We start from the raw sequence: 15,281 nt of genomic DNA, 5'->3' as shown, positions 1-15,281 counted from the left end.
CAAGCTTCCTCTTTCCACCCTGCGATGTTTAGGGGTATTTGCACTGGGTACGGGACTTAAAACCAGGAGCTGAGTGGCAGAGAATGACTCATGCTCAAAACCAGAGGCATTTGACTTTGGAAAACTGACTTCAGTTCTAGCCCTTCCTCTTTATCAAGTGTTGTATTGCGCGACCTTTTAAATGAAATGTCGAGCTTCCTTTTTAAATGGCAGGATCTCTGCAGTGTGACTGTGATTCAAGAAGGCGATAAGTAACCTTATCAATCCCTGTGTTCATCCCCAACTAACTTGAGTTCTTGCAGCATCACTAGCTTCACGCTGCTTGTACCACAGTGCTTCCTTGCCTTGAATGAGCCTGCTTTCTCCAGCAGGAGATCCTGTGGTACTGTTACTGCTGTGTTCTGGAACACTGCGTAATTACCTAATTTGATAGCTGACTCCCGCAATCACAGATGCTTCTGAGAAGCATCCAAGAAAGCCTGTAACGTGGCCATTTTACAGAACCGGTCGCTAGAATGTTTCTTCCAGTAAACTCTGTTGAAGGCCATCTGATTTCCACTGAAGTCACCTTAATGTCCTGGAAGCAGTCTTATGTTTCTTGCCAGTAGATGTTGTACCAACTGCTGTAGCTTTAACCAAAATAAAAAAGAGAGGAAAAAAATCAGTTATTCCTTGTTGCTGAGAAGAGTATGCCCAGCCTTTTCAGGCATGGATTTAACCACAGAGATCCAGGCATTCATGCCATCTAGGATTTTCATTTTTATTGGTATTGCGTTCAGGAATGAATTTCTGTATGCTATTTGGATTTTCATACAACAGCAGCTTGCCTGGTGCCGTATCTAGGTCCCTCGTTTTCTCCCCCTTGCTCCCACACTTTCATTCTTTCCTCTACATGTTGCAACATGCTTCAGAAAAATATGCTTTTTAAGTTGCCTGTGTTTCTGGAAGGCACATGTGTAACTTCTTTCTTTTTGTTTCTTACAGGCCTACAGGAGTTACGCATCTCCTAGAACTCCTTTATTCTTTCTGTACCTCTAGGCATTGTAGCATCTTTTAAAAAACAAAACCAAAGCAAACTAGTATTTGGTAGTGAGTTAATAGCCAACTCTCTACTCCTTGAACAATAAAATGTCAGATTCTTAAATGTGTGATGTTGGTATCTGAATCTGGGGAGCTTTGAGGCTGGGAGCTTGTTCTGGAGGTTGTGTTTGAGTGCATATACACGAGTATAATAATTTTATATTAGAATTCCTTTGCATCGTTTCATTTCTGTAATGAAGCATTAGATCTGTTGCCTTCTTTACAGAGGGGACAGTTCTTTTCTAATGTGTTAATGCTATGAAATGAAACAGTGTAGATGGGTGCTGCTGCTAATTTAACCCAGTATTTACAGCAAGGTTTTTTTGTTGTTTTGGTTTGCATTTTGCTATATTTAATGTGGATCCTAAGTGTTGTTTTTTGTACTTTGTGGGGCTGTTTTACACTTAAAGAAAGAAAGAAATATGTAGACTCTGTGGGAAATGTGGTTAGAGATCTAGAAGACCATTTTTCCTTAGTTCCCTATTTTTGTCTGTTATTAATCCTGTTCAGTCAGTACATAAGAAAAATAAACCCCTGCAAAATACAAAGTCACCAACCTAACGTCGGAGACGAATTTCTGAAAACAGCCATTTTAGCTGCTTCATGTTTGAGATATTAGACTGTGGCAGTCAAGATCATATTCTCCAGACTGCATTCTTCATAAGCAGAAATACTGGCAGCCATGTGTTAAGTTATAAAAAGATAGCAGCTGATGTCAGGGCTTATTTCAGTGAGGAGCCATTTCAGAATACTGAACTAATTTTGAGTAGGTATATATAAAATAGAGCTCTTTACTTGACATGTGAAATTCTGTATCAATTAGTACATACCTGAATAATGGGGTAGAAGAATGAACAAGAAATAAGCTGCAACAGATAGTCCACCTCAAAAAAAAATATCACTGTAAATAATTCTTTATGCAAAACTGAGAAGATCAGAAAAACAGTCCTGTTTGGCCTGCATTTTAGAAATTAGCTTTTGAGCTGGTATAAAATCCTCCTGCTCTGATGTTGGAAGGCTACCACAGTTTAACCAGAGCCCGAGCTAAGGTGAAACTGGTAATAGAGGAGTGCCCAGCCTTTCTATGCAAGTGGTCTATACATCACAAGCAGCCCTACAGATGTGCTAGATTTATGTGCACAGAAACCTGTGTTCTGGTCACGGTGGTTATATATGTGTGGATCAACACTATGCTCAAATACATATGTATCTGCACAGATACCCAAATCAAGCCAAGTTTTATGTTAATTAAGTGTATTTTACAAAGTAAATTTCATCCTGCAAAAGGGGGGTGAATTTAGCTCAGCAGTTTGTTACTAATGGTGATTTTTCAATGGTATCTGGGCCAGGTTATTTTTTTCTTACCATGTATGCGTACAATGTATCTGTCTTAAGATTTCTTAAACCTAATGATTCTATCAAAATATCAGTTCTACAGTAAATCCACTTCTTCAGTTTTCATTAATCTCAATTAAATCTGACGACTTCACTATAAAGCTCCTTGTACTATAATTTTTAAGAATTTCATACTTCCACAGTATCTATTTACACTGTGAAGTTGTCTGTGTTAAAACTGGGACTAATGTCCAAGGACAGCAGAATTCTTTTTATTATATCTTTTGAAATTGTATCAGATAGCTGAGCTATTATATGCATCGCGAGGGGGAGGAGAAGAAACCCTAAGTATATACTTTATATGCTACATATGTTTTCGTTGAGCATGTGAATTGAATAATTTTTGCTATTTGCAGCTTTATGACATCTTGCTGATAAGATCAAGTTGTAAATGATCCTAGAAAGGCATGACTGTAGCATGTTGTTGACAAGTCACCACTCTGTGTGTGTTGATGTGTTTTTTCTATCATAATAAATATTTTCTAATTCCTGATGAGTCAGAAAAAATACTTGATAGTTCCACTGATAATGGAAACAATAGCATAGAGCAGTGTACGTGAAAGTGCTTTGGGTCAGAGAGCCTTTTCCATTAGGAGTGCAAAGGCATAATGTCTGGTAAATGTTTTACTACTTTATTGGGGAAGTTAATAATATTTTAACACACAAATAATGTTAGCGTTGTATCCTGATAAATTTAAACTCAGTTTTTAACTTGAATGCCGGAGTGCTTACTGTCTAAAACTCTCATACGTTAAAATGTGTAGTCAAATGCCTGTTTGTCTGAAAATAGCTTAAAATGGTATGATGATATTAGATGGGTTCATATCTAAGACTTCTTTTTTTGTTTTGTTTCAGGACATCAGGCATGAAGCCAGTGATTTTCCATGTAAAGTGGCCAAACATCCCAGAAACAAAAACAGAAATAGGTACAGAGATGTCAGCCCCTGTAAGTACACTTTCTTTTCCATTGTTTGCAACAGACAGTTGACCTCTAATGACTTGTAAGCGCACTATGTAAGAACATAATTTCGGTTAGATGCGTATACATTCAAGTCAATTCATTTTGTTAATACTTTTAGTTATGAGATGGATGTCACAGGATGCCATTATATCCATAGGGTTATACTGTAGCAGCAGACTTATTCTGTGTTCTTGAGCAGAAAACTGAAAAAAGGAACTTGCTTTACCATTGAATTCTTATGCTAGGGAAGAATGGTGGCTGAAATAGCATTAATAAAAGTGCGAGTATCCTTTCTGTAGCAGTATATTTACTACAGCACCCTTCTAGTCCATATAGCATAAATGCTGCTATAGGAAGATGGGGAAATCTTGCATAAAGCATATGACCTCTGGAAATAAATCCTAAGCTATCTGGAACAGAGAAAACAGGAAGTTTGCAAGGATGGTGATATTAGTGTGAGACATGTTTCTGAAATGATTATCACCGCACACTGCACATTCTGGTGAATTCTGGTGGGCTGTGCATCTTTGAGCACGTGTCCTCTGTACCGGGCACACTGGTGACAGCTCAGTTCAGTGTCACAGCCTGTCTTTCCTTCCATGTTCCTGTGTAGAAAGACACTAACATTCAGACTTGCCTGTGCCTGGCATGCTCACTTCTGAGGTGCAAGAGAGACTGCAGGAATGAAATCACAGTGCAGGGAAGTACAGGACTGTAGCCAAATGATCAGTGAATAATATTTGATATTTTGGACACTAGAGAAAGTTCACAGCTTGTTTGCTAAACTGCCTTCTCTGCACTAAATGACAACACCCAGGACTCATTCCCTCTTCTTCAAGGGTACAGCACTGCTACCTGTTTTAAACACAACCTATAGAATTTCTGTATATTTGGGCAAATGCCTATATTCTGCTCAAAAACACTAGTTTCATTGTGTACCAGGAAACTCTTATACTTAGTGGTTAAAAGTTACTTAAGTCTTCAAGGTAATTGTGTAGAAACAGTAGGGTTGCACGTAGGTTGCTTTACTAAGCAGTTCTAATATTTGGGGTCGTGAGTAACAAATGGTTCTTTTTTTTTTTTGTCTTTAGATAATACTACTTCCAATCTGCCTTTCTTGCAAAATGTAGAAACTCTTGGGTTTGTGGTTTTTTTATTCTACGTAGAGCAAACTGAAACTAACAAAAGAGCAGTGAAATTACATTTACTGTAATTTTTTTTAATCGTTCTTTCTATATTAAAGTGTGGTTGGGTTGGGAAAAGTCGCTAAATCTCTACAAGAGTAAGTAGTCTCTGTTCCGTTTGTCCAATATATGTTTAGGCAAATCTTTCACGGCCTTGAACAAGCTTATTTTGAATGTTTAAGCTTCTAAAGATAAGCAATTGTGTAACTAGATTTATTTAAAAACAGTAACTTGATAACTGTACAAATAGGTCAGCGTGATCTGCTTTGCTCATTACCATTGTGAGCACTTCAGATGCAAATACTTCCATTCTTCCAGCGTATTCTTAGAAGATGGACTGTGACTTGCAATCAGTGCTCTGGTGTAGTGCTGTTCTTGTAGTAGCTATATTGTATTTCCAGAGTTACAAGTACCAGAGAACATTTCTGCGCTGTGATTAAGCTCTTTTGATTATTCAGGAAAACCCAGCTTTTCTTGATCATAACATTTGATGAGGTTGTGCATGGACTGTGCTGTGTTCCTTATACATTAACCAGTGTTTTTCTAATTATGCTGCAGTTGATCACAGTCGAATTAAGCTAAACCAAGGTGACAATGACTATATCAATGCTAGTTTGATAAAAATGGAAGAGGCCCAAAGGAGCTACATCCTTACCCAGGTAATTGCTGTCTGTGGATCATAAAAATTGTATGGTGATTGGGGTTGTTTCTTGTAGGATTTCTTTAGCCTCATGCCTGTTTGCTTTATTTTAAAATTAGTTAAGTGTATGTAAATATCTCTGTGTCTATATAAACGTATTGTGTACATAGAACAATTTTACAGAAATGCTACATATTTTTCCTCCTTTGTGTCATCACTGACTGACTTTCTGTAGAGCGTTTTGGCCCCTTTGTATATCTGACTTTGGACCCACCTAGGTGTTGTTCTAGAACATAAGCCAACATGCTTCTGGAAATCTGCCTATGATGTGTTGGCTTATGAGAAGCAACATTTAGATGTGGTTGAAATATATCGCATTTCTCCTACACGGAAGGCCAGCACAAAGACTTCAGACCATTGCAATCTTAAATTGTCTGATAAATTTTCTGACCAGAAGTGAGCTTCAGTTAGTGGAAGGGTTTTGCATTTACAGAAGAACTCTAAGTCTGGACTTCAAGATGTTCAAACATACTTAAATATAACACATTTATCTGTTAGGTTGAGTGGGGCAGAAGTTACATAAAATATGCTAGGGATTTTCTGATGCCTGACCTTCCCTTTAAAATAAGCAGTATGCTCTATGGCCTGTTTGTTCTTAAATGTCCTTGTGAATATGTTAGTGCGCTATTTCCAAATAGCATACCTGCTAATGACATGGTCCCTGAAATGTCTAAGCTGGGCAGTGCTGATGCTTTTATCTACAAGGTGAGAGAGGAAAGCCATGAATGCAGACTTTAGTGATGGGGATATGGCCAGGGGAAAGTTGCTGTCTTTCACCGAGTCTGTGACTTCCCCACCTAATTATGTAGCACATTCAAAAACGCCCAAGTACTGTTGTCTTAGTCTGAGAGCTGGCAACTGTGCCGGAATGCTTGTTTGTCCTAAGCGTTCAGTTCCCTGGAGACCCTGGAGATAGTCCTGGCTTCTAATCTTGACTCTTCTTTTCCTTCCTCCCGCATTTTAGATAAAGGTAGACTGGGATTAATATTTTCAAGTAAAGTTCAGCAGCTCTTCCTTCCTGTTTCTAGAGAATAAAGATACATCTGTAATGAAGAAGCAGACAGTGGAGTATTCAATACGAAAATTATTCTGTGCACCTTTTATTTTCCTTATTCAGGAGAGGGAAGGCTGATCGTAGGGTTGAAAGGAAGACCTGTATGTGGAATAGTCAGATATGCTGCTAAGTAGCAGCAGTTACCTTTTCTGATCCAATATTTAATGGATTTGACTGGCTTTTTGAGGGCACTGTCCTGCGGTTTTGTTTGGACAAGGTGGTGGACAGCAAATGTGAGAGGTTTGTTTGTGTTGCCCAGAATTCAGAACAATGGTTTTGGAGTAGAGAAGAGCAAAGGAACAAAGCAAAACCATAAAGTTAGAAGGAAATTCTAATTTGTAAGTAGATAGTAGTTCTTTAACAGGAGTTACCATTTTGTTCAGTCCAAAAGCATATCCATGAAGATTCTGGAAAACTATATAACTTGTTAGTGATCTGGCATTTTTCTGTCTTTCGGATGTTTCTCTGTTCAGTGGACTAACTGTCAAGTGTTATGAATAACAATGATGTATTGCAGAAGAGTTAAATGTATACATTAATTCTGCTCTTAGTCAATGGGGATTTATTTCCCCATTACTTTTGCTTACTTGCCTAAGAAAATTCTCTCAGCAATTTTCACTCCCAGTTCTCTTCTTGCAAATGAGACTACTTCTGTCTTCCTGTTATGTGTGTGTGTGGGGGAAGATTAATCATGGGTGAATTCATAGTGGGAAATTGGAAATTAAAGCTATATCACTGCTTTTTTTTTTTCTTTTTTTACAGTTTGAAATTAGAAGTTGCTTGTTACTACTTCTTGCCTTAATTTATTGCCTAGGGCAGTAACTTTTACTGGGGAACATTACTCTGACTTTAACAGAGAATAACGCTTATTTCTGGGGATTCTGTCTCTGCAGGGACCTTTGCCAAATACTTGTGGTCACTTTTGGGAGATGGTTTGGGAACAGAAAAGCCGTGGTGTTGTCATGTTGAACAGAGTGATGGAAAAGGGATCCGTAAGTATTTATCTGGTTTGAGCTATTCATTGCATGTTTTGGTTTAAATTAACTTTAAAAAAAAAAAAGGCAAAGAACAGTAATAGAAGGGGGAAAAAGGTGACTTTAAGTAATTTTATCTAACAAATTGGTTGGGTACTTGGTGAAATAATAAATCCAGAAAACTATTCAGTTTGTAATTACAGGTCCTAATTTCTTCTGAATTTGGTTGAAGTAAGACGCAAACACAACATAATTCTCCACAATAAATAAGTATTTGCTCTCTACTGCTAATCTAGGTATCTGAATGTAGTTCTCACTCTTCCTTGTATACACAGTGTGCCTCTCAGAGGTTATTTACACCAAGTGCTCATTCAGAAGCAGTATGAAACAGCTTTAGAGTAATTACAGGGCCTCTGACTCCAGGCTTCTTTCACTCAGTAAGAGCTCTGATTTCTAAACATACCTGCTACGTATGTTGTTTCTCCTCCAGGGTCATTGTTTTACAATCAGAAGTACTTGTACTGGTGTCTGTCTTAAGCAGTGATGTCAGAGATACGGAACCTGCTGTTCAGCCAAGGCTTTGCTTGCTAGGACAAGTGCAGAGGGCTTAGGTCTGTCCGGACCTTTTAGGAAGTTTACATTAGGCGGGACAGACAAATGATGAAGGGGAACAATAGGTGAACAAACAATCGGGGTTATTTTAAGTAATTAACCTTCTGATAGATAAAAAGGGATGGTTCCTCTGGCACATGGAGTAGCTGCTGTCTTGAGAGGAAATGTCTCAGCCCTTCTGGTGGTGGTGAAGACAGGAACCATCAAGCATGGAATTAATTTTTCATCCATGGGTTCGGAGCTTTGCTCATATGCTAACTCCACAGCTGCCATCCTGTGGTCCTGAAGTAGACTTGGTATCTGTGCAAATTTGGGACAGAAGCGGTTTTAAAAACTGACAGAAATGCACAATTTTAAGTTAAATGTCACAATGCAGTCAGTATAAAGACACTTCATAGTAGGGGTGCTGGGTATGTTGGGTATCTGTCGGTGATAACTGGGTGGTACACAGTTTTGCATAATCAGGAAAGAATTCTTGTGCAATCAGTTGTGTTTTAATGAAATGCAGTCTTGATATTAAGTGTTTTGCTTTTTTTTTAGTGTAAGTGAAACTTAATCTTCACGAGATGCAGTAACCATAGTTTTCAATAGTTCTCTCCTTTCCAGCCATTCCCACTCATTCTCTGCAGTGTCAATAGTTTTGAACAAAACGAATTACTGTGATCCCTTGGGACAGGCTGCTAACACTTCTCAGCAAACAGCAGTAGGGGACCTACAGTGGAGCACAACAAAATATCATTTGCAGACACTTAGTGGAGAAATTAGACACAAAGCCAGTTGCTGTTTCATAAACTTTAATATACATAAAAATGCAGAGAATTTTAATCAAGTTCTATACACTGATAAGCCAGAGGATACAATTTCAATAAAAATTAGAATATGTCTCGGCAAAACTAGAATTAGTGTACCACTGAACAAAATACTGAAGGGTTTTCTTATTCATTAAAATACTGTCAGAAATTGTCCTAGGGGTGAGAATGCTGTTCTTCTCTTATCAGTGTTTTTGCACTTCAACATTAAATCTATTATTTGCACTTAAGAAGTATTCATTAACCATGTCCAACAATCCATTCCCGTTGAAAGCTTAGCTATGGACAAGTGGTGGTCATAATCCCTTTTCAGAGAAGCAATGCTTAATGGCAGAAATAGCAGGCCAGTTCTCACTGGCATAATATCCATAGTTTTAATGGTCATAAACTTGGTTGCGGACTTCCTTATTCTTGTTACTGATGAGTTTCTTTAGGTTCTGTTTTTTCCTACACACTACAAAATGTGCTACTTGTCTATTTGACTGACTCGTTTAAGATTCTAGCATGTAGCAGTCTTTGCAAAACTGAGCTCTCAGGAAAACTTTACTGCGAAATTGAAATTCTGTCAGAAATAGGAATGTTTGCTGAATGCAGGTTTTTTTTTTTAGTTGTTTGGCCCTTTATTCTTAAATTGTGCCATGTAAAATTAAAAAGATCTCAGTGCTGGTTTTATTTTTGTGGTAAATGAATGAAGTAACCCAAAATCTCATCTGATGTTATACTTGCAAATTAGTAATGTTGCAATTCTCTGTATGTAGCTTATTTGTGGAATTCGTAATATTTCTTTATGGTACATTCTGCTCTTGTTAACATCTCTTCTTTTGAAATGGAAATGTTTCAATGAGGTTAATACATAAAATGCAAAGTAGACAAAAATTCAGATCTTGGCAGAGTGTTCCAACAGCTTTTATATTTAGAAAGTTATTACATTTTTGGTTTTTATGATTGGTCTGGCGCAGACTAAAATAAATAATGACTTTGGTGATCTTGAGTAGATTCCACAGTGGTGCAGCCCTGTAGCAGTCTTCCAGTTTACATGTAGGAGAAAGAGAGCTTTACCTACACAATCCCTAGGTACCTTTGTGAGTTCGGTCAGGGTCAAAATAGTTTGATTCATAAAAAAAACTTACTGAACACATAGTTCTGCAGCTAAAGGGAGACTGGTATTCTTCGCATTGGAAATAGTCCTTCTTATAATAGAAGCAATGAAGAAATTGTCTCATTAGAAAATGTGTATTTAAGAATAGTTATTTCTTGCCTTTTACACAAATATGAAAGGCACCTACTTGTTTTTAGGTAAAGTGTGCGCAGTACTGGCCACGGAAGGAAGAAAAAGAAATGTTTTTTGAAGATACAAACTTGAAACTAACCTTGATATCTGAAGATATAAAATCGTATTACACAGTACGACAGCTAGAATTGGAAAACCTTACAGTAAGTACCTAAACTACTACCAATCACATTTTTTAATCTCTGAGATGAGACTCGCCTCATCAACAAGCTCTTGAAAAAGCTGGTCATGTAATATAGCAGGTTTTGACCTGGAATTGATGATTCTGCATGAGATTGTTTTCAACGCTGCAATGTATTAGAGCATTACTCTAACAGAGAAGAGAAAAACAGAATCATGCAGAGCAGTGAGAGCTGAGCTAAAGCTCCTGGCTGAGACTGCCTCAGGAGGAATGCCATTAACTTTCACTGAATGCAGGAAACTGAAGATAATGTCTGAGGTTCCTGATGGTGCTGAGCCAGGTGTGTATGTTGTGACGTTCTCACCTGAATTCTGTTCAGTCCTCATACTGCTCACTACTGGAATGTACAGATATTCCTTTGCTCAGCTGTTCACATCTTGCACGCTTCCTTCTGCCAGGAAAAGTGAGAAAGCAGATACCAATTTGACTAATGAAATTGTACCCGAGTAAGGATTTGTTCGTTGTAGTTTGCAGTGTGCATTAAAAATGATACCTGCCATAGACGTGTTTTAGATGGTTGTACCTCAATGTTCCAAGAGGGTGTGAACAGCAGGGATACAGCAGGCCTGGAAGAACGTTTTCAGATGGGGAATGAAGCTGTAAAGGAATGCCTGTGATCGTGTGAGGTGTTTGACTGCAGAAAGTGGGAAGGGCTTCTGTAGTTTGTTGTACTTCATTTTGAGAACTCTTCAAATGGTATTCTGCCATTCGAAATTGGACAGCAGTAGTGCCAGCTGCCTGTGGTGATGCAAGCATTTGAACTGTACTGAGAAAACTAAGATAGGTTATGTGTAAGTAAATTTACTTATCCAATGTACTTTGCTCAAAACAGAGGCCTTTTACAACAAGAGATAATTATTTGTAATTAGTTAATTAGCTATGGAGCTATAAAACTCCCTCAGAGTATGGAACTTTGTTATTTGAATTTGTCAGCTGTTGTGTCGGTGCACTGTACAAGAAGTAGCGGTGTAGTCTGAATCTCACACAAAGTCAAGCTGGCACACTCCTCCATGCCACATAAACCAGAGTTACTTCCAAAGGAAGAAGCTAACATCTTTCCAAAGGCACAAATCTGAAATTGACTTACAGCTAAAAATGTCTAATGTTTGGAGCTATAAAAACATCAAAATTTTGAAGCTGTATGTCTAAATATATAAGAGATTATTCACTGGGAAAACAAATGTGAGGAATTGTTTGCTCATTAGAACGTTGTTGTAGGCAGCTGTGCTTTGAATGGCTTTGACTTGTGTGTCCCAGCTAAAGGACTTCAAAGTACTGTCTTTTACAGACGCAGGAAACTAGAGAGATTCTGCACTTTCATTATACTACGTGGCCTGACTTTGGAGTCCCGGAGTCACCTGCTTCATTCCTCAATTTCCTCTTCAAAGTGAGAGAATCTGGCTCACTTAACCCTGAGTATGGACCCGTTGTGGTGCACTGCAGTGCAGGAATCGGAAGATCGGGAACTTTCTGTTTGGTTGATACATGTCTTCTGCTGGTAAGAATTACTGCTTTGAGACCATGTGCTATTTAGTAGAGTCACAGTCAGGAATGGCTTGTTGTAAGCCTACGAAGAGCTGTGGTGTTTTCTGTGGAGTATTCTTGCATGTTATTTCTCGTTATCTTACTCTTATTCTGTGTTGGACTGTATTCCACTTTAAAATTAAGGCAGAGCTCATTCTATGCTGGCCATTTTCGGTCTGGGGAAGAAAAGTCTCTAGTTCTTAGGACAATTTGCAAGTCTAGACTAAGCCCTTGTGGTTAAGAAAAAAAAAACACTAGGTGTTCGCTAAATAATACTGTAAACTATCCTGAAACAATGTAAAATACATCTAATATGTTTCCTTTAATGGAGTCAACTTACCCTGGAGGCAGGGGAAGATTTTGGCTTTATTCTTTAACTGTGGCGAGAGCAACTAATACACAGAAGTCAGGCCTAGGTCAGAATACCCATTTTTTAAATTATTTTATTTATTATATTTTCAAAAACAAGAAAGACAAAAGAAAAAGAAAAAAAGAAGGGAAAAAATACAACAAGATTTTGGGGAACCAGTATCCCATCTCTCTCTTTTCAGAAGCCAAATAAGTAGCTGATACCAGGTTTTTTAATTAGTTTATTAGTTCTGTAACATGGAGGATGGTCTGATGGCCATAGTATAAAAGGAGTCATTGTATTGAATCTCATCAGAGCATTAAGGCATGTTGCCCATTTTTTACCCTCAGATGGACAAACGGAAAGATCCTTCTTCTGTGGATGTTAAACAAGTTCTCCTAGAAATGAGGAAGTACAGAATGGGACTTATACAGACAGCAGATCAGCTTCGTTTCTCCTACTTAGCTGTTATTGAAGGAGCAAAATTCATTATGGGAGATGCTTCAGTGCAAGTGAGTATTGACTGCAGAGCCAGATGTAGTGAGTTGCAACTCTTTAACTGTAGCAGATAAGTGGGATGAACAGAATAGAAAGGAGCTTTAACCTACTTTGTCTTCAATGAATTTTTGTATTCTGAGGTTCTTAAATAGAACACTTTACTGTCTGACTTCTTAAAAAAAAAAAAAACAACAACAACAACAACAAAAAAAAAACCTACCTGTAGCCCTGTTGTGTAATAGCCCTGTGCATGCTTTTCAGCGCTGTTACTGGGGTGTAGACTGGGTACATCAGCTGTCTTTCATTTTAGGTAACAGCACTTTTGTAATATGTCAGAAAAAGTATAAAAGTGTTATGATCAAATCTTATATATTTCTTTTATGGTAAGCAAAACCATCAGCTAGGTTCTATTTTGTGCTATTTAAAGTTTCCAGACATAGATTAAAATTTCTTGCATTCATAGCTGATGTCTCCAATGTACTGGATATAGCTTAGGTTTGGAGTTCTTTTTGTCTTTTTTTTTTTCCTTTTTATTGATGCAAATGAACAGCCACTCTAAAAATAAATGAAATAGACCGTGAAGCGCCTGCCTTGTTAGAGTAGTTTACATAAAAGAAATAATGGAAAACTTCACATGGCGTTTTTTCCCCTGAAGGAACAGTGGAAAGAGCTCTCCAATGAAGACCTGGACCCACCACCGGAACACACCCCACCACCTCCCAGACCACCAAAGCGAACCTCAGAAATGCACAATGGAAGGATGCATGAACATGCGGAATTCTTTCCTAAGCATGAAGTGGCAGAGGAAGAGATTAGTTGCTCAGTCAGCACTGTGGAAGAGATGGTTCCAGATGGCAGAGCTTGTTCGTCTGTGCCAGTGATCACGGACAGGTGATGCTTAAGTTTCCCACTTTAACTGCCTTAAGTTTCCCACTTTAACTGCCCCCAAAAGACTGTCCAGTTGCCTTATGGCTTTAAGAAGTTACAAGAAGCTTGCTCGTAAATGGCATTTTGTACAGCAGGTTCTGAACAGAACATCCTTGATTGAGTTAGTGTAATAGCAGTTCTGAAACAAAATCTGTGGTGGATCCTTTTCAGTGAAGGCCTTACACTTTTTCTTTTTAACTTCACCCATAAACTAGGGCTATTTATGGGATCCTGCTTATAGTTAATGAACAAGTGACAGCATAATGGGGTGGTTTAGTCTAAATTTACTTGCGGTGTATGTGTTAAGTTACGGAGGAGCACATTCACTAGTTAGTGGCAGTATTAGTCATGTAGCTGAAAGTAAGGCTGACTAGCTTTAGTTGCACTTAGAAATGTGGAAGTAATTATAGGCAAAGCTACTTTTGATGAAAGGAGTAGAAGGGGCTCATGAGCACAGAACTTTCCTACCTGTCATTGCAATGTACAACAGAGGAGAAGCCAAGGTTCCTACAAGCTTAACCACTAGATGTCACTCCTGCCTTATTAGTGTGGTGTGGAGCTGGTTGAAGTCAGCATGCCTTGGTGTTGCTGGCATCCTGCATGTTAACTAGTTTTATTCAGAACAACCAACTGAATGCCCCACAGAATAAAGAATAAACATTTAAAAATATATAAAAAATAATAATTAAAAAACAAAACAGCTAGGCAAATCCCACCAGGGATAATCAAGGGGAAGTTTAATTTTCCCCCACTAGATGGTCTCCTAAGAAGACACATTCAGCTTCTCACAGGAATATTGGAATAAAAGTATCAAACTTTTTTATTCTTCACAGAACTCTAAGGCCTTTTCAACAGATGCAGCTGGCAGACTTGATATATTTTATTTAGCTAGACCAGTGGGGGAGTGTGTGACTCTGGAAACAGGAGATTAGTGAGACGTGTTTCCAGTAGTCTTCCTTCGAAATAAACCTCCTCTTAATTCTGTGGAGCAGAGAGGCTGAACGTGTTATCTCCCCCCAAATTGTGCTGGAGGCTAAGAGATAAATTGGAAGTGTCTCCTTTCCCCATTTAACATGATGCAATGTTTAGATCAGGATTTTGTTTGATTCAGCAGGGGAGAATCTGGAAGTGAAATACTCAAATTACAAACACCTTAAAAAGAAAGGAAAACTTGGGAATAGAATAGAATAGAGTAGAATAGAATAGAATAGGGCACGAATAGAGGCTTAGCTACAAAAGACAAAAACGTTAGAATAGAAGCACCTCCCTCTTTCTTCCCTCAGTGACAACACAGTGCTGTTACCAGAATATTTGCTGGGATGTGAGACGTCAGCTAATGCTTTTTGAGCCCAATGGGGAGTATGGATTTAAAGCTGTTATCTTGTCATTTGCTATATAAATCTGGATTTTTCAGCGAATAAATGATTTCCTGGAAAGACTTGGTGCAGCTTAGTCTAAATGAACACAAGACATGTCCAGTTCTGAAGAGCTCGGAGGCTTAGATTAATTTTATTACAGACACTTGCCTGAGGCTGGAGTTGAGTCATCCTCTGGAACTGCTCATCTTCCTCATTAATCGCAGAGGCTGGTTTGGACTGGGCATCTGTCTGTTACCCTGCTAAGTTACATCCTATCGTACACATTATTTCGTGTTAGAAAAGGACAGGGCTCCTGAGCCCTTTCATCCCGCACTAGTGCTGCAGCTGTAAGATGAGGCCTCCTTTTGATGACTGCTGTTGTCC

At 38.4% G+C, this 15,281-nt stretch overlaps 1 protein-coding gene across 2 annotated transcripts in view; it reads left to right on the top strand.

Annotated features, from left to right (window-relative positions):
* The window catches only part of PTPN1 (protein tyrosine phosphatase non-receptor type 1), a 43,760-nt gene that overhangs the window by 25,041 nt on the left and 3,438 nt on the right, over positions 1 to 15,281 (top strand). For both annotated transcript variants that reach the window (XM_035548055.2, XM_035548056.2), the window contains 7 exons: positions 3,331 to 3,421; positions 5,179 to 5,279; positions 7,268 to 7,366; positions 10,066 to 10,203; positions 11,530 to 11,739; positions 12,465 to 12,626; positions 13,268 to 13,503. In XM_035548055.2, coding sequence (XP_035403948.1) covers positions 3,331 to 3,421; positions 5,179 to 5,279; positions 7,268 to 7,366; positions 10,066 to 10,203; positions 11,530 to 11,739; positions 12,465 to 12,626; positions 13,268 to 13,503 — 1,037 coding nt within the window. The remainder of the gene's footprint in view (positions 1 to 3,330; positions 3,422 to 5,178; positions 5,280 to 7,267; positions 7,367 to 10,065; positions 10,204 to 11,529; positions 11,740 to 12,464; positions 12,627 to 13,267; positions 13,504 to 15,281) is intronic.

This window comes from Cygnus atratus, chromosome 16 (genome assembly GCF_013377495.2).
Source record: "Cygnus atratus isolate AKBS03 ecotype Queensland, Australia chromosome 16, CAtr_DNAZoo_HiC_assembly, whole genome shotgun sequence".
In the NCBI taxonomy this organism is placed as follows: domain Eukaryota; kingdom Metazoa; phylum Chordata; class Aves; order Anseriformes; family Anatidae; genus Cygnus; species Cygnus atratus.
The sequence above is the reverse complement of the archived record's forward strand: the minus strand, read 5'-3'. Positions and strand labels throughout refer to the sequence as shown.